Source organism: Stegodyphus dumicola, chromosome 9, assembly GCF_044657685.1.
Source record: "Stegodyphus dumicola isolate Sdum_Otavi_A_Nest chromosome 9, ASM4465768v1".
Classification (NCBI taxonomy): Eukaryota; Metazoa; Arthropoda; class Arachnida; order Araneae; family Eresidae; genus Stegodyphus; species Stegodyphus dumicola.
In genome coordinates, this window is record NC_140776.1 from 69,241,596 (window position 1) to 69,263,152 (window position 21,557).

At 31.7% G+C, this 21,557-nt stretch overlaps 1 protein-coding gene across 5 annotated transcripts in view; it reads left to right on the forward strand.

Moving 5' to 3' along the window:
• cno (adherens junction formation factor afadin) overlaps positions 1-21,557 on the forward strand; it is a 196,498-nt gene that overhangs the window by 141,484 nt on the left and 33,457 nt on the right. For 3 of the 5 annotated variants that reach the window (XM_085823563.1, XM_085823561.1, XM_085823562.1), the window contains exons 18-22: positions 11,463-11,597; positions 11,707-11,772; positions 15,009-15,082; positions 15,173-15,291; positions 16,050-16,874. In XM_085823563.1, the coding sequence (XP_085679689.1) occupies positions 11,463-11,597; positions 11,707-11,772; positions 15,009-15,082; positions 15,173-15,291; positions 16,050-16,874 (1,219 nt within the window). The remainder of the gene's footprint in view (positions 1-11,462; positions 11,598-11,706; positions 11,773-15,008; positions 15,083-15,172; positions 15,292-16,049; positions 16,875-21,557) is intronic. The other 2 variants (XM_035351201.2, XM_035351202.2) reach the window with 1 other exon arrangement.

Sequence of the window (21,557 nt, forward strand, 5' to 3'; positions counted from 1 at the left end):
TACACCAAATACGACTTAACAATGACGAAAATGCTTCAAGCCATCTTCACCCTTTATCCAAAGAAATCGGAGGAAGTTTCTGTCACTAGAATTCAGGCCAATTTGTAGAAAGGCCTTACGAATATCAGAAATCCCCCCTATTTTTTCTTGGCGAAATCTATTTAAGATTGTAGGAATAAATGCAATAAGGTTTAATCCCTTTTCAAGACAATCGTTGAGACTCGGAGAACCCTTTGCTTTAGACGAAGCGTCAAATACTGGCCGTAACTTCGTAGTATTATGTTCCTTAACAACATGTCTATGTGGCAAATAATGATGGGGTAAATCCAATTCATTTACGGGTACTTCCTCTATTATGCCCTCTTTGAGCCATTCTTGGAATATATTTTCATACTCTTGGTGAAGATTATCTATTTCAAGTTGCCTAATCGTACCGTACAACCTTTTAAGCGATAACTCAAAATTATCTGACAGGGGAGGGTGCCCTTCCAACCAAGGCAAAGACACTACAAAGCGGTCATCTTTTATTTTTACAGTATCAAGAAAATGTTGCCTGGTAGCCTCATACAATTCCAATTTAGTCTTTTGTTCGGATGGATCCGTAATACCAAGCGAGTTGAGGGCCCATAAATCAGAAATACAAGCCGCTTTATTCAACATTGAAGTAACTAAGAATGTTGAACCTTCACTATTCAACTCCCCGGTTTTTCCCATAACCGTCCATCCTAACTTTGTCTCAATAGCTACAAGACCGTTTGAAATTTGTTTACGATTCCCCGTTAATAATCGTCCTGCAACATCGGCTCCTATTAAAATTTCTATAGGTCCTTCTAAACGATCTGTTAAACTTATTCCACAGTCAGCAAGCTCTTTAAGCCATATTCCTTGTCCAATAGAAGGTATACTATTACAAATAACAGGCTGACTTAACGTATCAAAATTACAACTGTAAGAGCCAGACGTATTAGATAAATGAATTTTGTAAACTTTATGTTCACACAAACTGGTCGTCGTACCGCCAAATAATGCGTGGCTAAGGTATTCCTTTACCATATACCTGTAACCCATATCTTGAGCTGCGCTTTGCAGAATATATGACCTTTGAGAACCAGTATCAATTATAGCTTGAGCCGAACAAGATTTTTTATCTCCTTTAATTATTACTCTTATTGTTTGCAGCAAAACTTTAGGAGACCTAGAAGAAATGTTGGAGAGTGTTTCAGCCTGATTTGGAGGCTGTTCCATTGCCCTTGTCTCACTCATTTGTGAATGACCCTTACATAGAAAAATATGATGCCTTTTGCCGAATGTAAAACAAACTGTTTTTAATCTACACCTCCTGACAGAATGTCCAGATTTCAGGCACAGATAACAAGAGCGTGTCCTTTGGACCAAAACTTCTCTTTCCGACAACGATAACTTACGTGCCTGAAAACATTCCGCAGAACCATGATTTATACTGGAACAAAATATGCAGCCTTTTCTAGCTTCATTAGAAGAAGTAAACAGTTCAGCTGCCGTAAGTTTTAAGTGAGGTTCTCTTATCTTTAAACCCGAATTCCCTTTCTTATTACCGTGAGCCAATCGATCGAAAACATTGAAAGATTTAGCTGCTAAAGAAATTCTTTCCTCACTTTCAACTTCACCCCGCAAGAAACATAAAAGACGCTCAAGGTCAGATTCCCTTTCTCTTAACTCGGCGTTTTCGCTGGTTAAACTTTCTGATCCTTTACGCGAAAACCTAAGTCTCTCCCACGTTTTTAAGACTTCATTCGGCAATGCTGATTCTACCAATGGATATAATATCGCGCAATATTTGGCTCTATTTATTCCCAATATCTCCAAGGCTCTTAGATTCGAGTTCATCGTATAGTTTTCGCAAAGAGTGTGTACCTTGTTTTTGAATAACAAGGGTTAGCAAATCACGAATATAAATCTCCGTTAGTCATTATTTGTTACTGAAACGCGTTTGCAATGCTTATTGCAATCTTGTAACTATCGCCAGTTGGCGGAAAGCTTTTAACTATTTCCTCTGCGGGAGAATTCTTCTCCATAGCCTGTGCTAAATAAGCAAATTTATCATTATTATCTAATGTAGGATCTTTATCAATCTTTTGGAATTGCCCCCAAAATCCTAGCCACTTCTTCACGTTGCCATCAAAGATAGGCAATTTAATCTTCGGATAATGTAACATTTTATTCTGAACAAAGGATGGATCAATTAAAGTTACATTCGGGGTTCCAGAAGTAAGATCTTTTACTTTACTTTCCATAAGTCTCCACCTATCAAAATATAATTCAGATTCATCTATTTCCTTAATAAGTAAAGTCTCATCTGTAATTTCTTTAAACATTAATTCTCGTATTTTCATTTCAGTATCAAACAAAACTTTAGCTTTCTCGGCAATAACTTTTATTTTAATTTTTCTTCCTGATTAAATTTAGTTTCTTCATTGTCAAATTCATTACTTGCTTTACTGAATAGTCTTCTATATTGAGTTCATGCTAACTTTAAGGCTTCCATGATTCAAAAATAAAAAAGTTGCTTACCTTGCAAACAATGTCCTGTCGCTTGATGCCAAATGTTGATTTTTCCGCTAACATCCTATGTGATATATCTGACTTCGAATCTAAAATTTTCTGAAGAGCACAAAAACCTTGTCTAAAACTTAAAGGTTTATTTAACTGGAACTTCAACACTGATGAAAACTTAACATCTTGGGCGGAAAACATTCAAAGTGCTTTAAAGTAACAGCTATGCCGGCACGGTGAAGAACACTTTCCCTTAAAAGACAGAATCCATCTAGCCCTTTCGGCATATATCTCCATTCGCTGGATTCAGACTTCCGCTCCTACGTGTTTTGGACTTAAACGGCCAGACTGGAACTGGAATAGGACTGGATTAGGACCGGAACAGGACTGCAACAAGACGGAAACCGGAACAGGACTGGATCCGCAACAAGACGGGAACCGGAATCTCTCATCCCCTGGCTTCTTCCCCGGGCAGGTCTATTCTGGCTCGAACTAAAATGAACTGCGGTGCCACTAAGGAAAGCACCTCCTTTTTATTGCCGGCGGTTGCTGTTACTACAGGCGATTATGCAAATATTTAACACAAATGTTAGTTTAATTACTTTCTTATTTTTAACAAAAATTTATAGAATTTTTTTTTTTAATCTTGAAAATTTATGTGCTAGCCATGTAAATTGAGTTTGACTTTTTACATGCTATTTATCTCAAAATTTTTGTTATTGTGGTTTATTTCATCTGTCTGACTTAATCCGGAACAAGTCCACGAATTTTATCATGGTGAAGAGCACGAGATTGTGTATGTCATTGACTTTTTACATGCTATTTATTTCAAAATTTTTGTTATTGTGGTTTATTTCATCTGTCTGACTTAATCCGGAACAAGTCCACGAATTTTATCATGGTGAAGAGCACGAGATTGTGTATGTCATTGACTTTTTACATGCTATTTATTTCAAAATTTTTGTTATTGTGGTTTATTTCATCTGTCTGACTTAATCCGGAACAAGTCCACGAATTTTATCATGGTGAAGAGCACGAGATTGTGTATGTCATCGACATAGCCTTTAAACACTACATAGGTGGGGGACAGTATAACTGCTGACCCAGTTTTAATGGAGAATGCTCTAGTGATTATCCAAGTGTCTCCCACCTCTCTTCCCCTATTAGCAAACCAATAGAGAGGATTTGGCTAGCTGTATATATTGAGTGCTTCCAAGCTGCACAGATACTATACAGTTATAACTATCTGTGCCTTCTCTGGGATACAATTCGAATCCCAATGATATAAGTGTTTGTAATTTTGATCATGGTAGAAGAAATTAAAAACCTGCTAGGGACTTTCTTTAAAATTACAATCTGAAAATTCTAGACTGTGTTTAGTCGTATATGAATCCCAAATTAGTTGCCTTAGATTTTTTTCTGTTATCCCCCTTTTTTATTACTTCCTTGTACAAAGTAAAGGAAGTGTAGTCTAATCACAAAAAAATTTCAGTTATATTTCAACGAAAATATCCATTTTGATGATTTTTTTGCCTGACATCTGTATGTACGATCAGAATAAAGGAATCTTTTTCAAAATGGTTTCAGAAGGATTTTTTTTTTTCATGACTTTTGTAATCATCTATTGTTGAAATTATTTCTTTTTCCCTCCGATGGAGTCTATTTTTCTTTTATTATTTACCTTCTGTCGCCGACTAGATCATGCGATCGGTGGCAAAGAAAGAATGTAATAACTCTTTTAGTTTGTTTTGAGTGTAACGCTTGAAATTATCTGTTCTTGGCTGCATAGTGGTAATCAGCAATTATAATAATTATTCTTGATAAAACTAATCTTGGTCCTATAATGGGAAAATTTATATTATATGTAAATTTCATGTTTTGAAAAATGTAAACAATGTTGTACATAGGCTCTTCATTAAATATTTATGTGTTTCAATTGGAAGTTCGTATTTTCAAGTTGAGTCTTTACGTGAAAATGGATATATTAACTCTTGATTACTCATATATTCTCGATTAAATTGATGCTGTCCCAACTCGTGAATAGAAGATAATCGTGAATCGTGATCATAACTTTCAAGTTTATATGTGTGTATCTCTTATAACTTAAAAACGGTTAATCGTAGAACCTTGAAATTTTTTACATGGAACTGCTATAACATATAGTTTTGCACCTCCTATTTTGGTTGCAATCGGCCACATCAGACATATATATATAGAGAGAGAGAGAGAGAACTACCTATGTATACATACGGTCTACAGGAAAGTTCCATCCGTTTTTGGAATAAAACAAAATACAAATTTTTCTTACCGTCGATAAACTTTATTAAAACAATATAATTGCCATTATTATTAATTACTTCTTGCCAGAGAGAGAGCAATTTGTATATCCCATTTTTGAAAAATCATGTAACTTATGATGCGAAAAATTGAGCTGGTGCTTGTTTGATATCTACTTCATTTTTGAATTTTTTGCCCTTCAAAAAATTTTGTTAGGACAAAAACAAGTGATAGTCAGATGGTGCTAAGTCTGGGGAATAATGGTGTGACAGAATTTCCCAACCTAGTTCTGCAATTTTTTGACGAGTCCCCAAAGCAGCATTTGGCCTGGCATGTTCATGATGCAGTACGATGTTCTTCCTGTTGCAAATCGCCGGCTTCTTTTCTTGGACTGTTGTCTTTAAATTGTCTGATTGCTGACAGTACTTCTCAGAGTTGAGCTTTTTGTTCGGTTTTAAAAGCTCATAATGTACTGGTCCTCGAATGCCCCACCATATATACAACATTTTCCTTATTCAGGGTCAAATTTGGTTTAGAGGTAGGAGGACTAGGTTTTCTGGGTTCACAATATGCCCTTTCCCTTACAATGTTTCTGTGGGTGATCCACTTTTCATTCCCAGTTATCATCCGGTTCATGAAGGCCTTCATTTTGTTCGGAGCAAGCAGAGATGTGCATGTGATGACTCGATCATCCAAATTCTTCTGACTTTTCATGTGGCACCCATCTTAAATATTTCCACACCAATCCTATCTTCCGAATATGGTTCGAAATGGTTTGCTGATCTGAATTAAGCCTTTCTGCGATATCCAATGTTATCACAAAAGGATCTTGCTCCAACATGGTCGTAACGACACCGTCGCCGATCAAAGATGATCGCCCAAAACATGGCTTATCAGAAAGTTCGAAATCACCTGTTTCAAATTTTTTTAATCATCTTCTGCATGCCTTATCAGAAACTGTACCTTCACCAAACACTTTCAATAAATTTCTACATGCTTCTGTAGCATTTCTTCCTTGTTGAAATTTATATAAAATACAGTGGCATAAATGAACTTTATCATTTGGCCGTGGGTACACTATCGCTTCACACTCATGGCTAATGTTTTAGTTAACTTGCTACTTCAGTATGTATATGTTAAGCAATAAAAATAGAGAGCCGAACATACTGCAAATAAGCATATGCTTACCTGTCGAAAATTGTTATCATAAAACGGACATAGCTTTCTGTTAGACCGAATGTATACCCACTCTGTTACCTGTTTCAGTGAGCTCAGTTTTTTATTCTTATATGTTTGTAAATTGTGCATTTTTCAGGCATGAAAGTTTTCCGCGTTTTCGCGAAATTCTGCTTTTTTTAACATCACCCGGGCTATTTCTGAGATCGATGCAGAACCGTTGAGAATTCACGACTGGAAAATGTGCTTTGGGGGGGGTAAACGGAGGACATGCTCTCTCTCTCCCTCTTTCCTTTGTAAAAAAAAAAACTTTACATCATGTCAGAGATCGCGAAATGCGTTGTTTCACATCAAGGCGAAGTAGGTGGGACTTATGTGGAAAGACGGAACTAGATGCATACGAATATCGAATCAAAGAAAAGCAAGCAACCGTCAAACGAGAGCTGACTTCAATAATTTCAGCGATCGGTGCTGGCGCCATCTGTCGGACATACGGATACCCTACTGATGTTATCCAGAGCACGTGCAAGCTTTGGCGTGTGTAAAGTGGCATACTGTAATTTGGCATATAGATCGTTATGTTATTTCTTTTTTGTTTGTTGCTGTAAGTTTTTCAGTATGAATATATTATATCCAAATCATGAGCATAAAGCTCGGCGTGTAGATAATGAAGAAAAAAAAAAAAAAAAAGTTCAGATTTGCATGGCTGAAAAACATTGCAAAAATTCATGTGAATAGAGAAGAAATGGAAGTGGTCATTGGCAGTTACATTCAGAAAGTGGATATCAGTGGAAAAGTTAAGTGTGCATTGTGTTCTGATCTAATATAATTTGGAAAAAGGGGATGTGGATATCAGTGGAAAAGTGAGGTGTGCATTGTGTTCTGATCTAATATATTATGGAAAAAGGGGATATATTGCTATTAGCAGCCATATCAAAAGCAAAAAACATTGTGGGAGAGAAGTAGTGAAAAGAGATAATTACAGGATGCCATCATCATATTCATCTTTGACAGAAACAAAAGTAAGCATGCAGGAGGAAAAAATAGAAGAAAAATTAGCAGCTCCAAGTATTCCAATTTGTGATCAAGTTTCCAGCTTAGAGGGCAACTGCTTGGAGTTATGGCTGAAAATAATTTGCCTAATACTGTAGCACATGTGATAATTGATTTGGCCAAAGCAATATCATCTGATAAGAAGGCACTATCACAGCTCTCAATGGCTTGCACTACTGCTTCATATAAAATGAGATTAGGCCTCTCAAAAACATTTTTCAATGAAACTGTGAACAATTTTAAAAAGTTTAAATTTTCATTAAATGTTGATGAAGGTACAAGTAGTAATCGAATGAGAGTTTTGTGCATATTAGCCAGCTAGTTTTCTACAGAACACAATAAAGTAGTGGCCAAGCATTTAATATCTGTTAATATTTTTAATGCATCTGCTGAACAACTATTTCAAAAAATTGTGTCTCTTTTTGACAAAAATCAGCTGCCATTTGAGGATCTCATGTCTGTTTTGATGGATTCTTGCAATATAATGAGAGGTCTGGATTAGAGGTGAGACTTCGCAATGAGAAGGCTCCTCATTTGTTAGATATTGATGGAGATTCTTGCCATCATATACATAATGCATCCAATTTATTTTCTAAACCATTTGGTGGGTGGGTAGAAGATTACCTACGAGATATATATAATAACTTTAAGTGGTCTGTTGATTTAAAAGAAAAATTAGAGGAAATATGTGTGATTTCAAATGTCAAGTATACTGCTATTGAACATTTTATTAAACACTGCTGTATGTCCATATATGATGTTACATTGAGTAATTTACTCATGTTTGATTGTTTAACCATTTTTTTATTATGGATTTTTAAATTAGCATGACAGATTATAATATTTTAATATATGTTGCAGTATCTATAAACAAAGAAATGTAAGCAATGAAAGCAGAGAGTGTATTAAGAATATCCACAGGTATTTACTGCAAAAGCATTTGACAAATGATGGGAGGAAACAAAAAGAAAGAATAATTTCAAAATTATTTTATGACAGGAAAAAACTGCAATTAATTATGGATTTTTATGTGTCTGTATTGCCATTATTAAAAAAGTATCTCTGTCTATTTCAAAGGAAAGAGCCTTTAATACATAAATTGCATGATGAGCAGAAGCAGCTATTTATTGATTTTTTTAGCACTGTTTATTAAGTCAGAATTTCTCCAAAATAAATCTATCTCAGAAATTTTGACTTTAGATATTGCAGATGAATCTAATCTTTTAACCCCAAAGAATATGTATTTAGGAGCAGCTACAATTGCACTTATTTCAAAAAGATTTAGTGAAACGTATGTTAAAGAATTTTTAAAAAATTCCACTGAAGCTTTCATCAGCTGTGCAAAATATCTGCAGAAGATTTTGCCATTGAAAACCCATTATTAAAAAGCATATCAGAAATTGATCGTACAGCCAGAGGTCACCATAGTATCTTACTTAAGTTAAAAAGATTGCCTGAATTAATCCAGAATGTTTTGACACAAGATGACAAAATTTCATATAATTTAGAAGTGCATAAATACCAAATACCACCAAAAAAAAAAAAAAATTAGCTTCACTATTAGATATAGATGGAAAAATAATGAGACTTGATGAGTGGTGGGCAAAAGTATTTTCAGATGGCAGTTATTTAGCTTTATCCAAAATAGTAAAAGCTATTTTAAGTTGTTTCCGTGAGCCACAAGTTGAGAGTGCTTTTAGTTCTATGAGCAGTGTGTTAGACAAGGAGTGTGTCCGCATGAATATAGACACATTGTCTGCTATACAAACAGTAAAATACAAATTTTTGAGTTGCAATAAGTCAGCTCTGAAATTTTTTAAAAGGGATGACTGCTTGCATTCTCCAGTACACAAAACTGTAAAAATTTAAGGAATGCTCATAAACTGTGCAAAGAAGAGCTAAAGATAAAAAAGGAGGAGTGAGAATCTAAAAAAAGCAATTAAACATTGCAGAAAATAAAGAAGAAAATAAAAAGTATCAATGGATTGTATAAAAGCTGCTGAAAAGAAATTGAGACTAGCTTGCAAACAGAAATTAGAAAAGTTGGCTGCAAAAGTAGCAAAAAAAAGAAAAGCTTTTTCCCTAAAAGTTTTTAATCAGGATTGAGTGAGAGAGACAAAATAGTTATTTTTTATGTTCCTCCTTTAACTATATGTTATTTTGTAACTATATTATCTCACATGACTACTTTTTCTGGTGTTATATAAAGTACTGTTTATTGAACTAAAAGTGAAGATAATTGTAAGCTATAGTAACACGCCGAATAAATACTAATTCAGAAATCGAACAAAAAATTTTGCGGTTTTGCAGCTGAGGATGGTGGTTCGGTAAAACCATCGAAACTAGTCCTGTGAAAATTTTGTAAATATAACGCTGAATTTGTTGTTTGATTTCTGAATTAGTACTATAGTAACAGTTATATATATATATTTTATCTCTAAAACTTGTCATTGCCTGAAAATGGGCAGTAATATATAACGTAAATATGTATATTAGTGTGTTGTAATGTTGTGTACAGTATTCATGTATCAACTGTTAAGTTACATAAAGAGCATCTTAAAGAAGGTTAATTCATTACAATCTCTTGTCGATTTACTGAATTTTTTTTTAACAAGTGGAAGATAAAATTAATAGCAAAATAGTAAGTACAAGTATTATTTTAGTTTAATTATATGTTTAATACTTTTTAATATTAAAAGGCTGATATTTTATTAAAATGTTTTTTAGATCGCATGTGCACTTTTAGTTTTTGTGTAATTTTGTGTCCACTCGTTGTTCAGCTTTTTTTTTCCCAACTTGCACTTTCATGCCTGATTTTTTGCTTTAAAAGTGATTGAATTATGTTGGTCTTAAGTTCTGGTTAAAAATTTTATGCCTTTATTTAATCTGCATGCAGTATTGGTAGAATCATCAACAGTTTAAAAGTGACGCTAGGCCTAACAAGGCTACCATTTTTCCCACATTGACTTAACCTAGTAATTCGTTATAAAATATACCTTTAAAGTTGCACAATTTCATGCACTGAAAATTTTGTCTCTTGCCCGTTGGTCAAATTGCTTGTCTTTGTGTTGAAACTCTTAATTTTGATTATAAAATTTTTTATCTAACTTTTTAAAATGTATTTAGTGTTTTAGGTTTTTCTGTATTTTAGAATTTTTAGTAGACACTAGAAATCACAGTTTAGAGTTGATTGTCAAAAATTGATGAAAGTGACAATGGCAGTTTTGGAACATTCCTGCTTCAAAAATGCATTAGTAAGTCCTAAGATCAGTGAAGTGCATGCAATGGTGGCTTGAATTGATTTAAAAGATGAAGATCTGTAATTTTTCACAATTAACATGCTTCCAAATTCTTGTTGGCTGCATAGCAAGACAGAAAAGAACTCAAATGATTTATTTCTAGTATCTGACAGTCTTGTTTATACATGTGTGTGGATTCAGGCATTCTTGCAACCTTCTCAAATGGCCTCAAGTTGAAATTAGACTGAAGAAAGTGTGAAAGTCTGGTGATAAAAACAGCTTAGCCTCAAGAAAGGTGTTATCTCTGTGAGGAATTAGTTAGCCTTTTTGTTTTCTCTGGTAGTATATTCGTTTCTGGTTTAAAAGGGGGAAGGAGGGAAAAGAATTGCTATATGGCCGATGTTCATGTCTTCGGTTCAATAGAAAGCATATCAGTTGTTATCAGTATGCCTTCTATTTAACCAAAGACATTAATGGTACAAGTCAGTGTAGTTCCTCTCAGCTATTAGATTAGGTCATTTTGTTACTTCAAAAGAAAGAGAACTCATTCATAAAATTAAGATCCACTCTTTTTTTTTTTTTTTTTTTTTTTTTTTTTTTTTTTTTTTTAGGCCATATTTAATAGATGGAAAAGTTTTCAGTACAAGTTGTTCGAGACCGGAAAAGCAGTTATGTATTTATATTGAATATATTACAAGGTAAAGTTAACTTAAATGTGCTGTATCAAGTTAATAAAAGGTCACAGAAAATTAGCTGTCAAACTGAAACAAGAATGTTGCATCCAAGTGAGCTAATTATGAGAAAGTATTATGTATGTGCTCAGCTTATTATAGAGTTTAAAGGTGAAACCCCTTGAAGTTGCATAAATAATATTATGCAAATAAAGTATGGTGCAAGCAAAAAAAAAAAAAAATTTATTCATTTACTCAATATTGCTTTATTTAATTAATGGCCATTTTCACTGGTTACAAATGTATGGAAAGTAAATAAATTTTGTATTTGATTTTGTAGTAGATAATCTTATTATTATTATTGGTAGTAAGGCAATGTTTTATTGTCAGTCATTTTGTGTTGTCATATTATCATGCATTTTAATGAGCATTTTAGTAATTCATTATAATTTGGAGATTGGTTGTACGAATATACATATTCTTCATATAATTTTTTGACATTTCTAAATTTTAGGCACGAAGTCCAAGTGTTCATAGCCATGCTGAAGATGGTGGTAGTAATAACTGGAAACAACATGAGCCTGAAGTGGTTACTATTCGTCTTCAGAAAAGTAATAATGGAATTGGTTTAAGCATAGTTGCTGCGGGGGTATGTTTTGATTTAGTGTTCATGCTGTGCTTATGTATCCAAATAGCACAATACATTATAAAATATACTTTTAAAGTTGCACTTAATGTTAATCATTATGAATTTTTAGGGCTCAGATCAAGATAAGCTTGGAATATATGTAAAATCTGTTGTGAAAGGAGGAGCAGCTGATTTAGTAAGTAATAAAAATGTAGTTTTGTATTATACTAGCCACCATGTGGCCAGCCTTCATCTGGCTTTTAAATGTACCAGAAAAATGCCTAAAGGGAACACCAAACATTAAATTCAAAAACTGCCCAGAATTGTACTCTGAAGAATAACTTTATATATATATATTAAAAATACACACACAAATTTCAATAAAAACATATTACATATTAAAAAATAACAATGAAATAAGCAATATCCTTTAATACAAATATTAATTATCTTAATAAATAAATTAACCAACTTCCTGTTGCCTTCTCTCGACAAACGTCCAGTCTCCAAGAGAAACATTGAATTTAAAAACTGCACCGACGTATCGGCCTCATTTTTCCAAGTGGCATCACTGCTGATATAATAAGAGAGAAGTATCTATTTGATGCGATTTCATCAAAAAACATAAAATAATAAAAATCTCATTCGAATTTTGAAAAAAATCGTTTTGAAGTGCACTGGCTCTTTTCTAGAAGCACCTATGTACCAAATTTTGTAGCCCTGGGTCTATTAGCTTACGTGCAGCATGAATGACAAACACACATACACAGATAGACTCTTCCTTTTATACATACAGATGATCGTGTTGCAGAAAATTAAACCAGTTATGAAAGTTGCATCTTTTTTATTATTTAATGTTTTTTTGGTGTTGTCTCCTTCCTTGTATATGTGTGCATGTTGTTTCTGTATCATTTTAGAAGTTTGGGAGGAAAGCGACAGTGTGTGTGTACCTGCAATAAACATGAAAAATTACTTCTGGGTTAATTGCATTAATTTTTTCCAATTTGTATTTAGTATTTTCATTTTCAGTTGTTATTTTTTTTTTTTTTTTTTTTCAAATTATTAATTTGGTTTCTAATTATGATTTTAAAATTTGAGAAGTTTTTCCATGGAAGTAAATTCCTGGTTGAAAGTTTTTGATGGAGTCCATGTCAGTTGCCTTCAAAATTTGCAATTATATATAAAATTTACACTAACTTAGTCTTCTTATCTCAGTTTTATATTTTATATTTGGTAGATATTGTTTGCATTATGTTATCTTCCGTTGAAGAGGGATCTATGCCAGTTGCCTTCAAAATTTGCAGTTATACATAAAATTTACACTAACCTTACTGTTCTTATCTCAGTTTTATATTTCATACTTGGTAGATATTGTTTTCATTATGTTATCTTCCACTTTTTACCTAATGCACCACTTTTCCATCACAGATATTTTTTATAGAATGTGCATTTTCATATAAAACCTAAGATTTCATAGAGGCTAAAAGTTTTTTTCATGCAAATGTCGCTAAAATTCATTTTTTTAGTATAAAAAAAATCTACATGAAATTTATTGGGTATATAGCTGTTATATGCAAGTGTACATGTTTGTGAAGGAAAATTTTTAGGCTAATCATTTTCACTATTTCTTAGGTTTTTCAGCAGCTTAATAAAAGCATTGCAGACTAATTTAAGATGATAATTTGGTATTTAAATGAGAAACTATATATTAATCTTTTTATATGAAACTATTTCCAATTAGCACACTCTCTGCATACATTAGTTTTATTTGATATTAATAATACAGCATATGTATGTGTGTGTATAATAACTCAGTAGATTACTTGAGGATTAGAAGATAGCTGTTAACAATGAGATGTTATGTGTAATTACTTGGGAAGGCTTTTATACATAGATTCACAGGATGACACAATGGAGATAGACTTAATGAACAATGCAGTAATTTATTTGTGGACATTCTTGATGGGCATAAACATGTTCACATATTGTTTTTGAACCCTTCACTTTTTTAATACAATGGATTACATTTTAAAAACAGTAGGCAAAATGGAGTGATGCGAACGCACGTTGCCGGCAGCAGGCCGAAACAGGAAAAAAAGGGCTGTGTATTAGTAGCAGTGATATGTATAGACTTGATTTCTTTATTTAAATTCTGGATTTGTGATTGAATACGAGTTGTTGCAATGCAGGATGATCGCATGAGCAAGCATGAACAAATTAATTTGAAAAAGTACAGTCCAGAAAAATTATTTAAACAATTTAGAACAGAAAAGGGGAGATAGCCAAATAAAAATGCCAAAATAAAAAGGAATAATTCTGAGTTACATATATTTCATCATACACAAATGCATATGTATGTTTAATTTTCTGTTATTCTGTATTCTTTTTTAGATATTTATTAATTATTCTGAGCTACAAATTCATGGATGTCTCTCTAAATAATTACTCGAGATGATTAGAAGAAATCGACAATTAATAAGAATTTATAATGATGCATAGCAAAATAAATAACTATAAATATTGCAAGGGAAACATTGTAAAGAGCAAATATCAGCCACGGAGTAAACTCTTAAATGCAATTCAGCTAACTCACTGAATGGTGCTTCACAAGTTTCTGGAAACTTCAGGGAAAATCGTGCCCAGAAATGTGTGTTCCTGAATCTTCCAGAAAGTCTGTAGGTTGACAAGAAATCATCAATGTCATCAAGGAGCCTGTCAGGAGCATTTTTACTTGTATCTCATTTTCTAGTTGAGCTTTTTTACAATTTAAATATAGTTAAATTCAGAATTGAAAGATTGCAATTCTGTTCAAGAAATAAGCAGTTATATACAAAACGTGGCCACAAGTTCATCAGTACATAAAATCAGCACTCTAAAATTATCATCCATAAAGTAACAAATAAATAACTAAACAAAATTACTTAAATGTTGCATATTTTTTGTTTCATATGTCATATTTTGTGAAATTAAATGAAATGCAATGGACAGCTAATGCAATCTGTAGAAACAAAAATGTGATTTAAAATCTAATTACTGACAGTTAAACTACTAGTTCAAAGTTGAAATGTGATATGCTTTTAATAGACATAACAGACGGATGTCTCAGGATAAGCAAATATTGCTGCATTTATGGTGTCTGTGGAAATCATGGGATAAGCAGTCAGAGGGTTAAGTATTTACATAAATTTACGCCAGTATATATATATAATGTACTATTTCTGTGTGTTTAAAATATTTTTTTTTATTTAATGTAAAAATCTATATTATATTATTTTCTATTCTTTGCTAGAAGATATCTCATTTACTATTGTGTATTTAAAATATTTTTTTTTAATTTAATGAAAAAATCTATATTATTCTCAGTTCTTTGCTGAAAGATAGTTAATAAATATGTTCCTGTATTATTTCCTTTAATGTATTTGAATTTTGCAGGATGGGAGACTGCAAGCTGGCGATCAACTTCTTAAAGTAGATGGTCATTCTTTAGTGGGAGTGAATCAAGAGAAGTAAGATGTGAATTATGGCATTACTTCAAATACAACATAACTGTTCAGTATGCTTTTATATTAATGGCTTTTGTGCATTACTTAAATTAGGGCTGCAGAACTTATGACTCATACTGGGCCTGTAGTAACTCTAGAAGTTGCAAAACAAGGAGCAGTTTACAATGGATTATCAGATATTTTAAGCAAGCCATCTCCTATCATCCAGAGGGGTAATTTTTTTCTGCTAATTATAAAGTTGTAAAAAAAAAAAGTATTGCAAATTCGTATTTTAACTTGAGGTACATTAATTCATATTTTAAGTAAGCTTAGAAATGAATGCAGGATTTATTAAAATAAATTTAATAATTAGCATTAGATATTCAAATTATATAAGCTAGTAATAGGATCAATCTAGAGTATTCAATGCACTTTCAAAGCTATCAAAGCTTACTAAATTATGTCAAAAGATTAATCTTGAGTTTATGTTTATTGAAAGGTTTGAATCGAAAGTCTTAAGTAATGTTAGAAATTTAAATGCATGCTAATCCAAAATAAAAATGTTGAAAATGGGAATTGTTTATTGAAGGGGGTATTGGTCTGTTGAAAGGTATTTTTTCCCTAGTTGTTATTCTTAAGATTTCTTAGGTAGGGGCAGATCCATCCCGAAACATATTTCAGTTCATTTGAAATTTTGAATAATTTCATGTGTTTATAATATTTCATTCCTCTTTTATTTTCTTATTTTCATTTGGAAATTTTTCATTTTTTGCTCTTTTAGCCCAAAATTGATATGTTTTAGAAAAGTGATTGCAAAATACTAAGATATTGTAATAATTATTTCCTATCAATTAATGTTTAAATCTCTAGTTTTCATGTGTGCTTTTATTCATTTTCTTTCTCTCATTTAACTAATCATATCTGCTGTACCTTTCTTAGTAACTAACCATATTAAATTATTTCATGTGATCTATTAACTTTCCTTCGTTAGATATTACTCTTTTGCAAAGATATAATGCTTTTGGATTACCACCTAGTGGATGTGAAGATTGCGCCCCTAGGTGTCAACAAGATCATTGTTTTTATTGGCAAAATACTGGGAATTATCAGCAAAGTCCCCTTCTTGCATCCAGAAGACATGCATCAAGCCTTCAGACTGTACCTCAGACTAATTTTTCAACATCTCAAGATACTAAAAATATAATAAGTGGAAATAAATACTTTAAAAAACCCTCATATAACATTTATAGTTCTGGTCTTCCATCCAAGTTTACTACTTGTTCATATAAGAAAGCTTTGTTAAAACCTCGAAGTGAAGAGTCTCTATTAGAATTCACTTTTGACTGTCCTTGTCCATTTTGTCAGTTGGGCTTAAGCAAAATGCATATATGTTCTAATAGTGATAGAAATACAGTATATGTCGAAAAGAATTATCCTCAGAATTGCCTAATGTGTAGCAGTGGGCAACAGAATTCTAATTCAAAAAGTAATGAAACATTCAATACGTTTGTTTGTATTTTCTGTAAATCATCTGATGCATATTCCTGTGGAGTCATGGAAAGATGTACTGCTAAGCTCTGTAAGAATACTGATTATGCAAGTAATTTTGATAGCAATGGCAATTGTAATAATAATGCTAAATATTGTGTAAACAATCATTGTTGCATAAACCGAAATGAATTTTTCAAGGAAAGCAGTAAGAAAGAAACACATGTATTATCCAAGTTAGGAATTCCAAGACCCAAGTTTAGTAGTACAGAGACATTATGCAGTTCAGGAAGTTGGACTAGTGACACATTACAACAATCATCTCACAGTATGTATGCTTCTTTCATAAAAATGATTTGGAAACAGTTGCAAGCTTTCTGTTATCTAGTTCATTTTTTGCATGTTTCTTAAATCTGAGAAGTCGTCATAATTTTTAGTTTTTTTGCATCTTGGAAATACTCTGCTTTGGTTTGGTTATTTGAGATTTTAGTTTAAAAATTGATTTGGATTTTGTTTAATTCCATTCTTAGCTTTTATTTAGTTATTTTATTTATTTATTTTTTAAAGTTTTTCTCTGTTTCATACTTTTTTTTTTATTTTCAATACTATTTTTCTTGAATTGTCTTAAAATTCTTTTCATTCTTTGTCACTCTATTGAAATAGCACTGCACAATTTTAGTGAAATGTTTTAGATAACTGTAAATTTTGAAAATTCTTTTTATCATTGAATTTGCTACTTAGTGTGGTTTGTTTTTACAATTTTGTTTCTGAAAGTGTCATTACAATTCAAATTCATACTTATAACTTTCTTTAGGTTCTTCATTATATGTATTACAAAGTGATAAACTGAGTGAAGTAATGTTGTAGTAATGGGAGACTACTTGAAAAAAGTACTGAAGGATGTTCATACAAATATTTGCATGTGGTTTACTTTGTATAGATGTGATGAATTGGTATTTTGGAATACGTATAATTGGCCGCATTAATTTCACACTGATTCCTATTCTGGGTCTGAAAATCAAAAGTCAAATTATTTAGCATTTTCTTTGATATTGGTGTTTATTATGTTCTATTTTCAAAAACCTAAATTTCCAATAAATATTATCTTTATTTTTGATTTTCTGTATACATATCTTTCAGAGATGTAAAATAATGAATATTGGTATAATTTATAATTCACTTATCCAGAAATTTTATAAGAACATGTGAAAAAGGGAGGAATTGCTACTTTTTGTATTCGTGCTCGGAATAATTGTAAATTGCTCAGGAAAAGAGCACAATTAACTGTAGATCTAGTGTTTTGTAATATAAAATATAAATTCACTAGAAGAAACCAAATTCTTGTAATAAGGTTGTAGACTAATGGATTAGGGAAGAGAGATCAGTAACAATCATAATTAATTTTAAAAAATTGAAACACTGAAGTTCAGTTCCAAGTTCAAATTTTCAGGACCAACAAATACGTACTAATCAATGGAAAAACTGCTTGGCAGAAGACTGATTCTGCAGAGCCAAATGAATATCTTTCTTGTTCTAGCAAAGCTTTTTATAGGTCATTCATTTAATGTATAAGTGGACCATGGTTTTAACATTTAGGTTTGTAATATTTCTATAAAATAAGTTGGATTGAAAATTTTATACCCTTGGTCCCTGTACCTGTGAAACACAGTTTCGAGAGTTCTTTGTCTGCACTGGAATTCAGAGATGCAAAATTTCCTTACCTTAAGGTTAACAAAAATAGTACTGCAGAAACACTGTAAATGAGTGCAGGCTCCTTTTGGAATACTAGCTGATAAAAGGTAAAAATGTAATTTTTGTATCTTATCTTTTAAGGTTTCCACATTTAAAATCTTCCCTTTGAGACAGATTACATTATGTTCACAAGAATTTTAAAAAAGAAAAAGTTAATGAATGCTTCTAATCATTACTGCACATTAACTTTCAATGGAAAGGAAGATTGAGTCAAAAGCAAGTAAAACATTTGTCATGCTTGTAATCATGAGGGGGCAGATCAATTTAACAGGCAAAGAAAGGGTAATCTATCTGCTAGCTAAAAACATAAATTTTGAAATTTGAAGAAATCATTGGAGGAAGCTTTTTTTAATTTGTTTCATGCTTAACTTGTAACATGTCGGACTGCCAAGCAAAGAAATTTATGCCTGAATGAAAAGGATAAACTGTTAAAACATTGTAAAGTTCTTGATAATTCCAGCCAGAGGAAAACTGCATTTAAACAGAATTTTCCAAGCAGCATTCTGAAGTTTACTCAAACAGGGGGGGGGGGAAGATAGAAAATCCAAAAACATTGCAACTGCTTTTCTAGAATGGTTTCCGATTATGAAAATAAAACGTTTCTATTTTTAGAGCTTTTTTTCAAAAATTTGCTAAATGCTTGGAGAGAATCAAAATCGTAAAACCAACCTTGTATTTAGCATAAGTATATTGAAACACTCAATTGATTTCGAGGGCAGCTAAAGGTCCCTCCTCATCAGGAGAAAGAAATACATAGAAAGAAGAAAACTAAAGGGGAAGGAGTCTCAGAAACACGAGGTCCTTATCAGCACTGCACGTGGTTATAACCGGAATTTTAATCAGAGTTACACTGGCCGCCTACTTTTACTGAGCCAGGCTATCTGATCTGAGGCGAAGTTAAAAATAGGGAGCGAGGGGCAACTGCACCTTCACGCTCAAAATCTGAACTTCGAATAATGATTCGAATATCATCCGACAGCTAACTAAAAAATCATAATACGAAACCAAAATCTGTTGGAGTTTTGGCTGCATACAAGAGGAATTTTAAATGTTGTGTGAAAAGCAACATTAGTGTAGCTATCGTTCTTGTCAACACATCTTTATGCAGGATTCATTGCTTATATAGGTACCAAAACCATTAAGGAATCTTTGCAAATCCAGAATTTTAATTTATAAAGCAATTAGCACCTGTAAACAATGGAACAAGGCATTCACATGCAGTTATTGACAGCTGAACCTAAAATTTTAAAAAGGGGGGCCAGTCACAGATGTTTCATTTAACTTTTTTTTAAAGTAATATACTGTAATTTAGAAGTATCTATTGTAACACAACTGAGTTAGTTTATTGAACTTCGGTAGAAATTTTATGTATGGCTAATTTTTGTAAGTATGCAACTGAGAACAATTTGATATGCTGTGATAAACATAAAAATCTTTAACTATAATTTCATTACATGATACTGCACAATTTTTAGATATCTCCTTACTTTGCTTTCCCTTTCTGTGAATTCGCCTATTATCATTAACTTGTAAGACATAGGATAGGCCTAAAGGGCTATACTAGAGCAGTTAACTATAAAAAGGGCTCTGTGAGTCAAAAAAAAAAAAAAAAAAAAAAAAAAAATTGAGAACCACTGCTTCAGAGTAATTGAATTGGAGTTAATATTTGAAACATCAATGAAGGAGAAATTATGGAAATTCATTTTTAGAATATGTGTCAGTTCACAACAATATTGAGACAATGTGTAAAAGAACTTAAGCAGCTGCCTTCAAAAGTGATACAGAAGAAGCGATGACATACCATCATCATTCAAATCTAGAAAGGTGCTAATCAAAAAAGCTATCAGCAGTCTTATGAAATTGAGAATGCAAACACAGAGAGAACAGTAATTTGTAAAAGATAAAATTTTATCAAGAATATAATTATAAAAATTTTTTAATATTCCATAAATAGTTTAATTTTAGCATTCATTTTTTAATTATTATTTTTGTATTGATTAATAAATTTGTTAGTCATAATTTTACTTGAAAAGTGAAAACTGATATCACAGTTTTTAAAATACTGCTTGCTGTCTATTAAACTGAACCACTTAATAAATCCAAAGGTTTTTTTAAAACAGGAGAGATTTTAAGAAGCTTCAGGTACTATATATGTCTGTGTATATATATTGCTCAGCCTACTTAATATTATAAGCTCCTCAGGATAAATTCCTGTGTGTATAATTTAGTTAACTGTATGTGTAAAATGGAAAGGGCATTCAATTTTTTTAACAAAAATTTGTATTTAGTATATGTTTAGACTAAAAGAATTGCAATGTAGAATATTTGTTATCAGTGGCTGTGTGGCTTTTGAAACTGTACTTGTATTGCAAATTTTTATAATTAAATTTGAATCGTTTATGTTAAATTGCAGTGTATTAAGAAATTCCATAGTGAAAGAGAATAAATTCTGAACCTGAATTCCAAAGACCAAAAGGAATTAGTTATTAAATTAACAGTATAAAGCTCTCAATTAAAGATTTAATTTGCTTGAAATTAAAATGAAAGGTTTAGTGTGCTTGTCTTCAGATAAGTATTACGTGTTGGTGTTTAAATTTTCTTTTGGAATTAATGAAAGCAGTTGTATGCCGTTGTTACAGTTGAAAATGTGCAATTTATTATTTATTGCAAATTGATAAAATTACTTATATAAATGAAACAGAATTTTTTTGAAAAAATTAAACATCAAATGACAATTTGGTTATTTAGCATTCTTAGAATTTGGTTATTTAGCATTCTTAGCATCTCATTAACTAAAATAACTCAACTGTTTTTGTTAAATGAAAAAATTTTGGAATGAGTCATAGTTGAGTTTCCTGTGAAACTAGATTCTGAGGTTTTAAATAGCTGGCCTTTTAAATTAAAAGTGTGCTTCTAAAGCTGTTATCTAATTTCTTTATTCTGTTTCTTTAAATATTTGGTAAATATTGAAAGAATAAAACTTCTTTTTTAATTAAGTATATAGTTTTCAATTGAATTATTTATTTATTAAATGTATTACAAATAGCAGAGCAGGAATTTTTTTATCAGATTTTTGTATAAAGTTTATATTTTACTTCAATTTAATTTTCTATGTTAATTATTGTTTTCATTAATCTGGCCAGAAGCACATGAAACTAACAGCTTGAATCTGCATTTAAAAATATTTTTTAAAAGTAATACTTCTGTTATCTGTGAGAGAGTGGATAATTATGAAGAACAAATATTTTAGCATTATTTA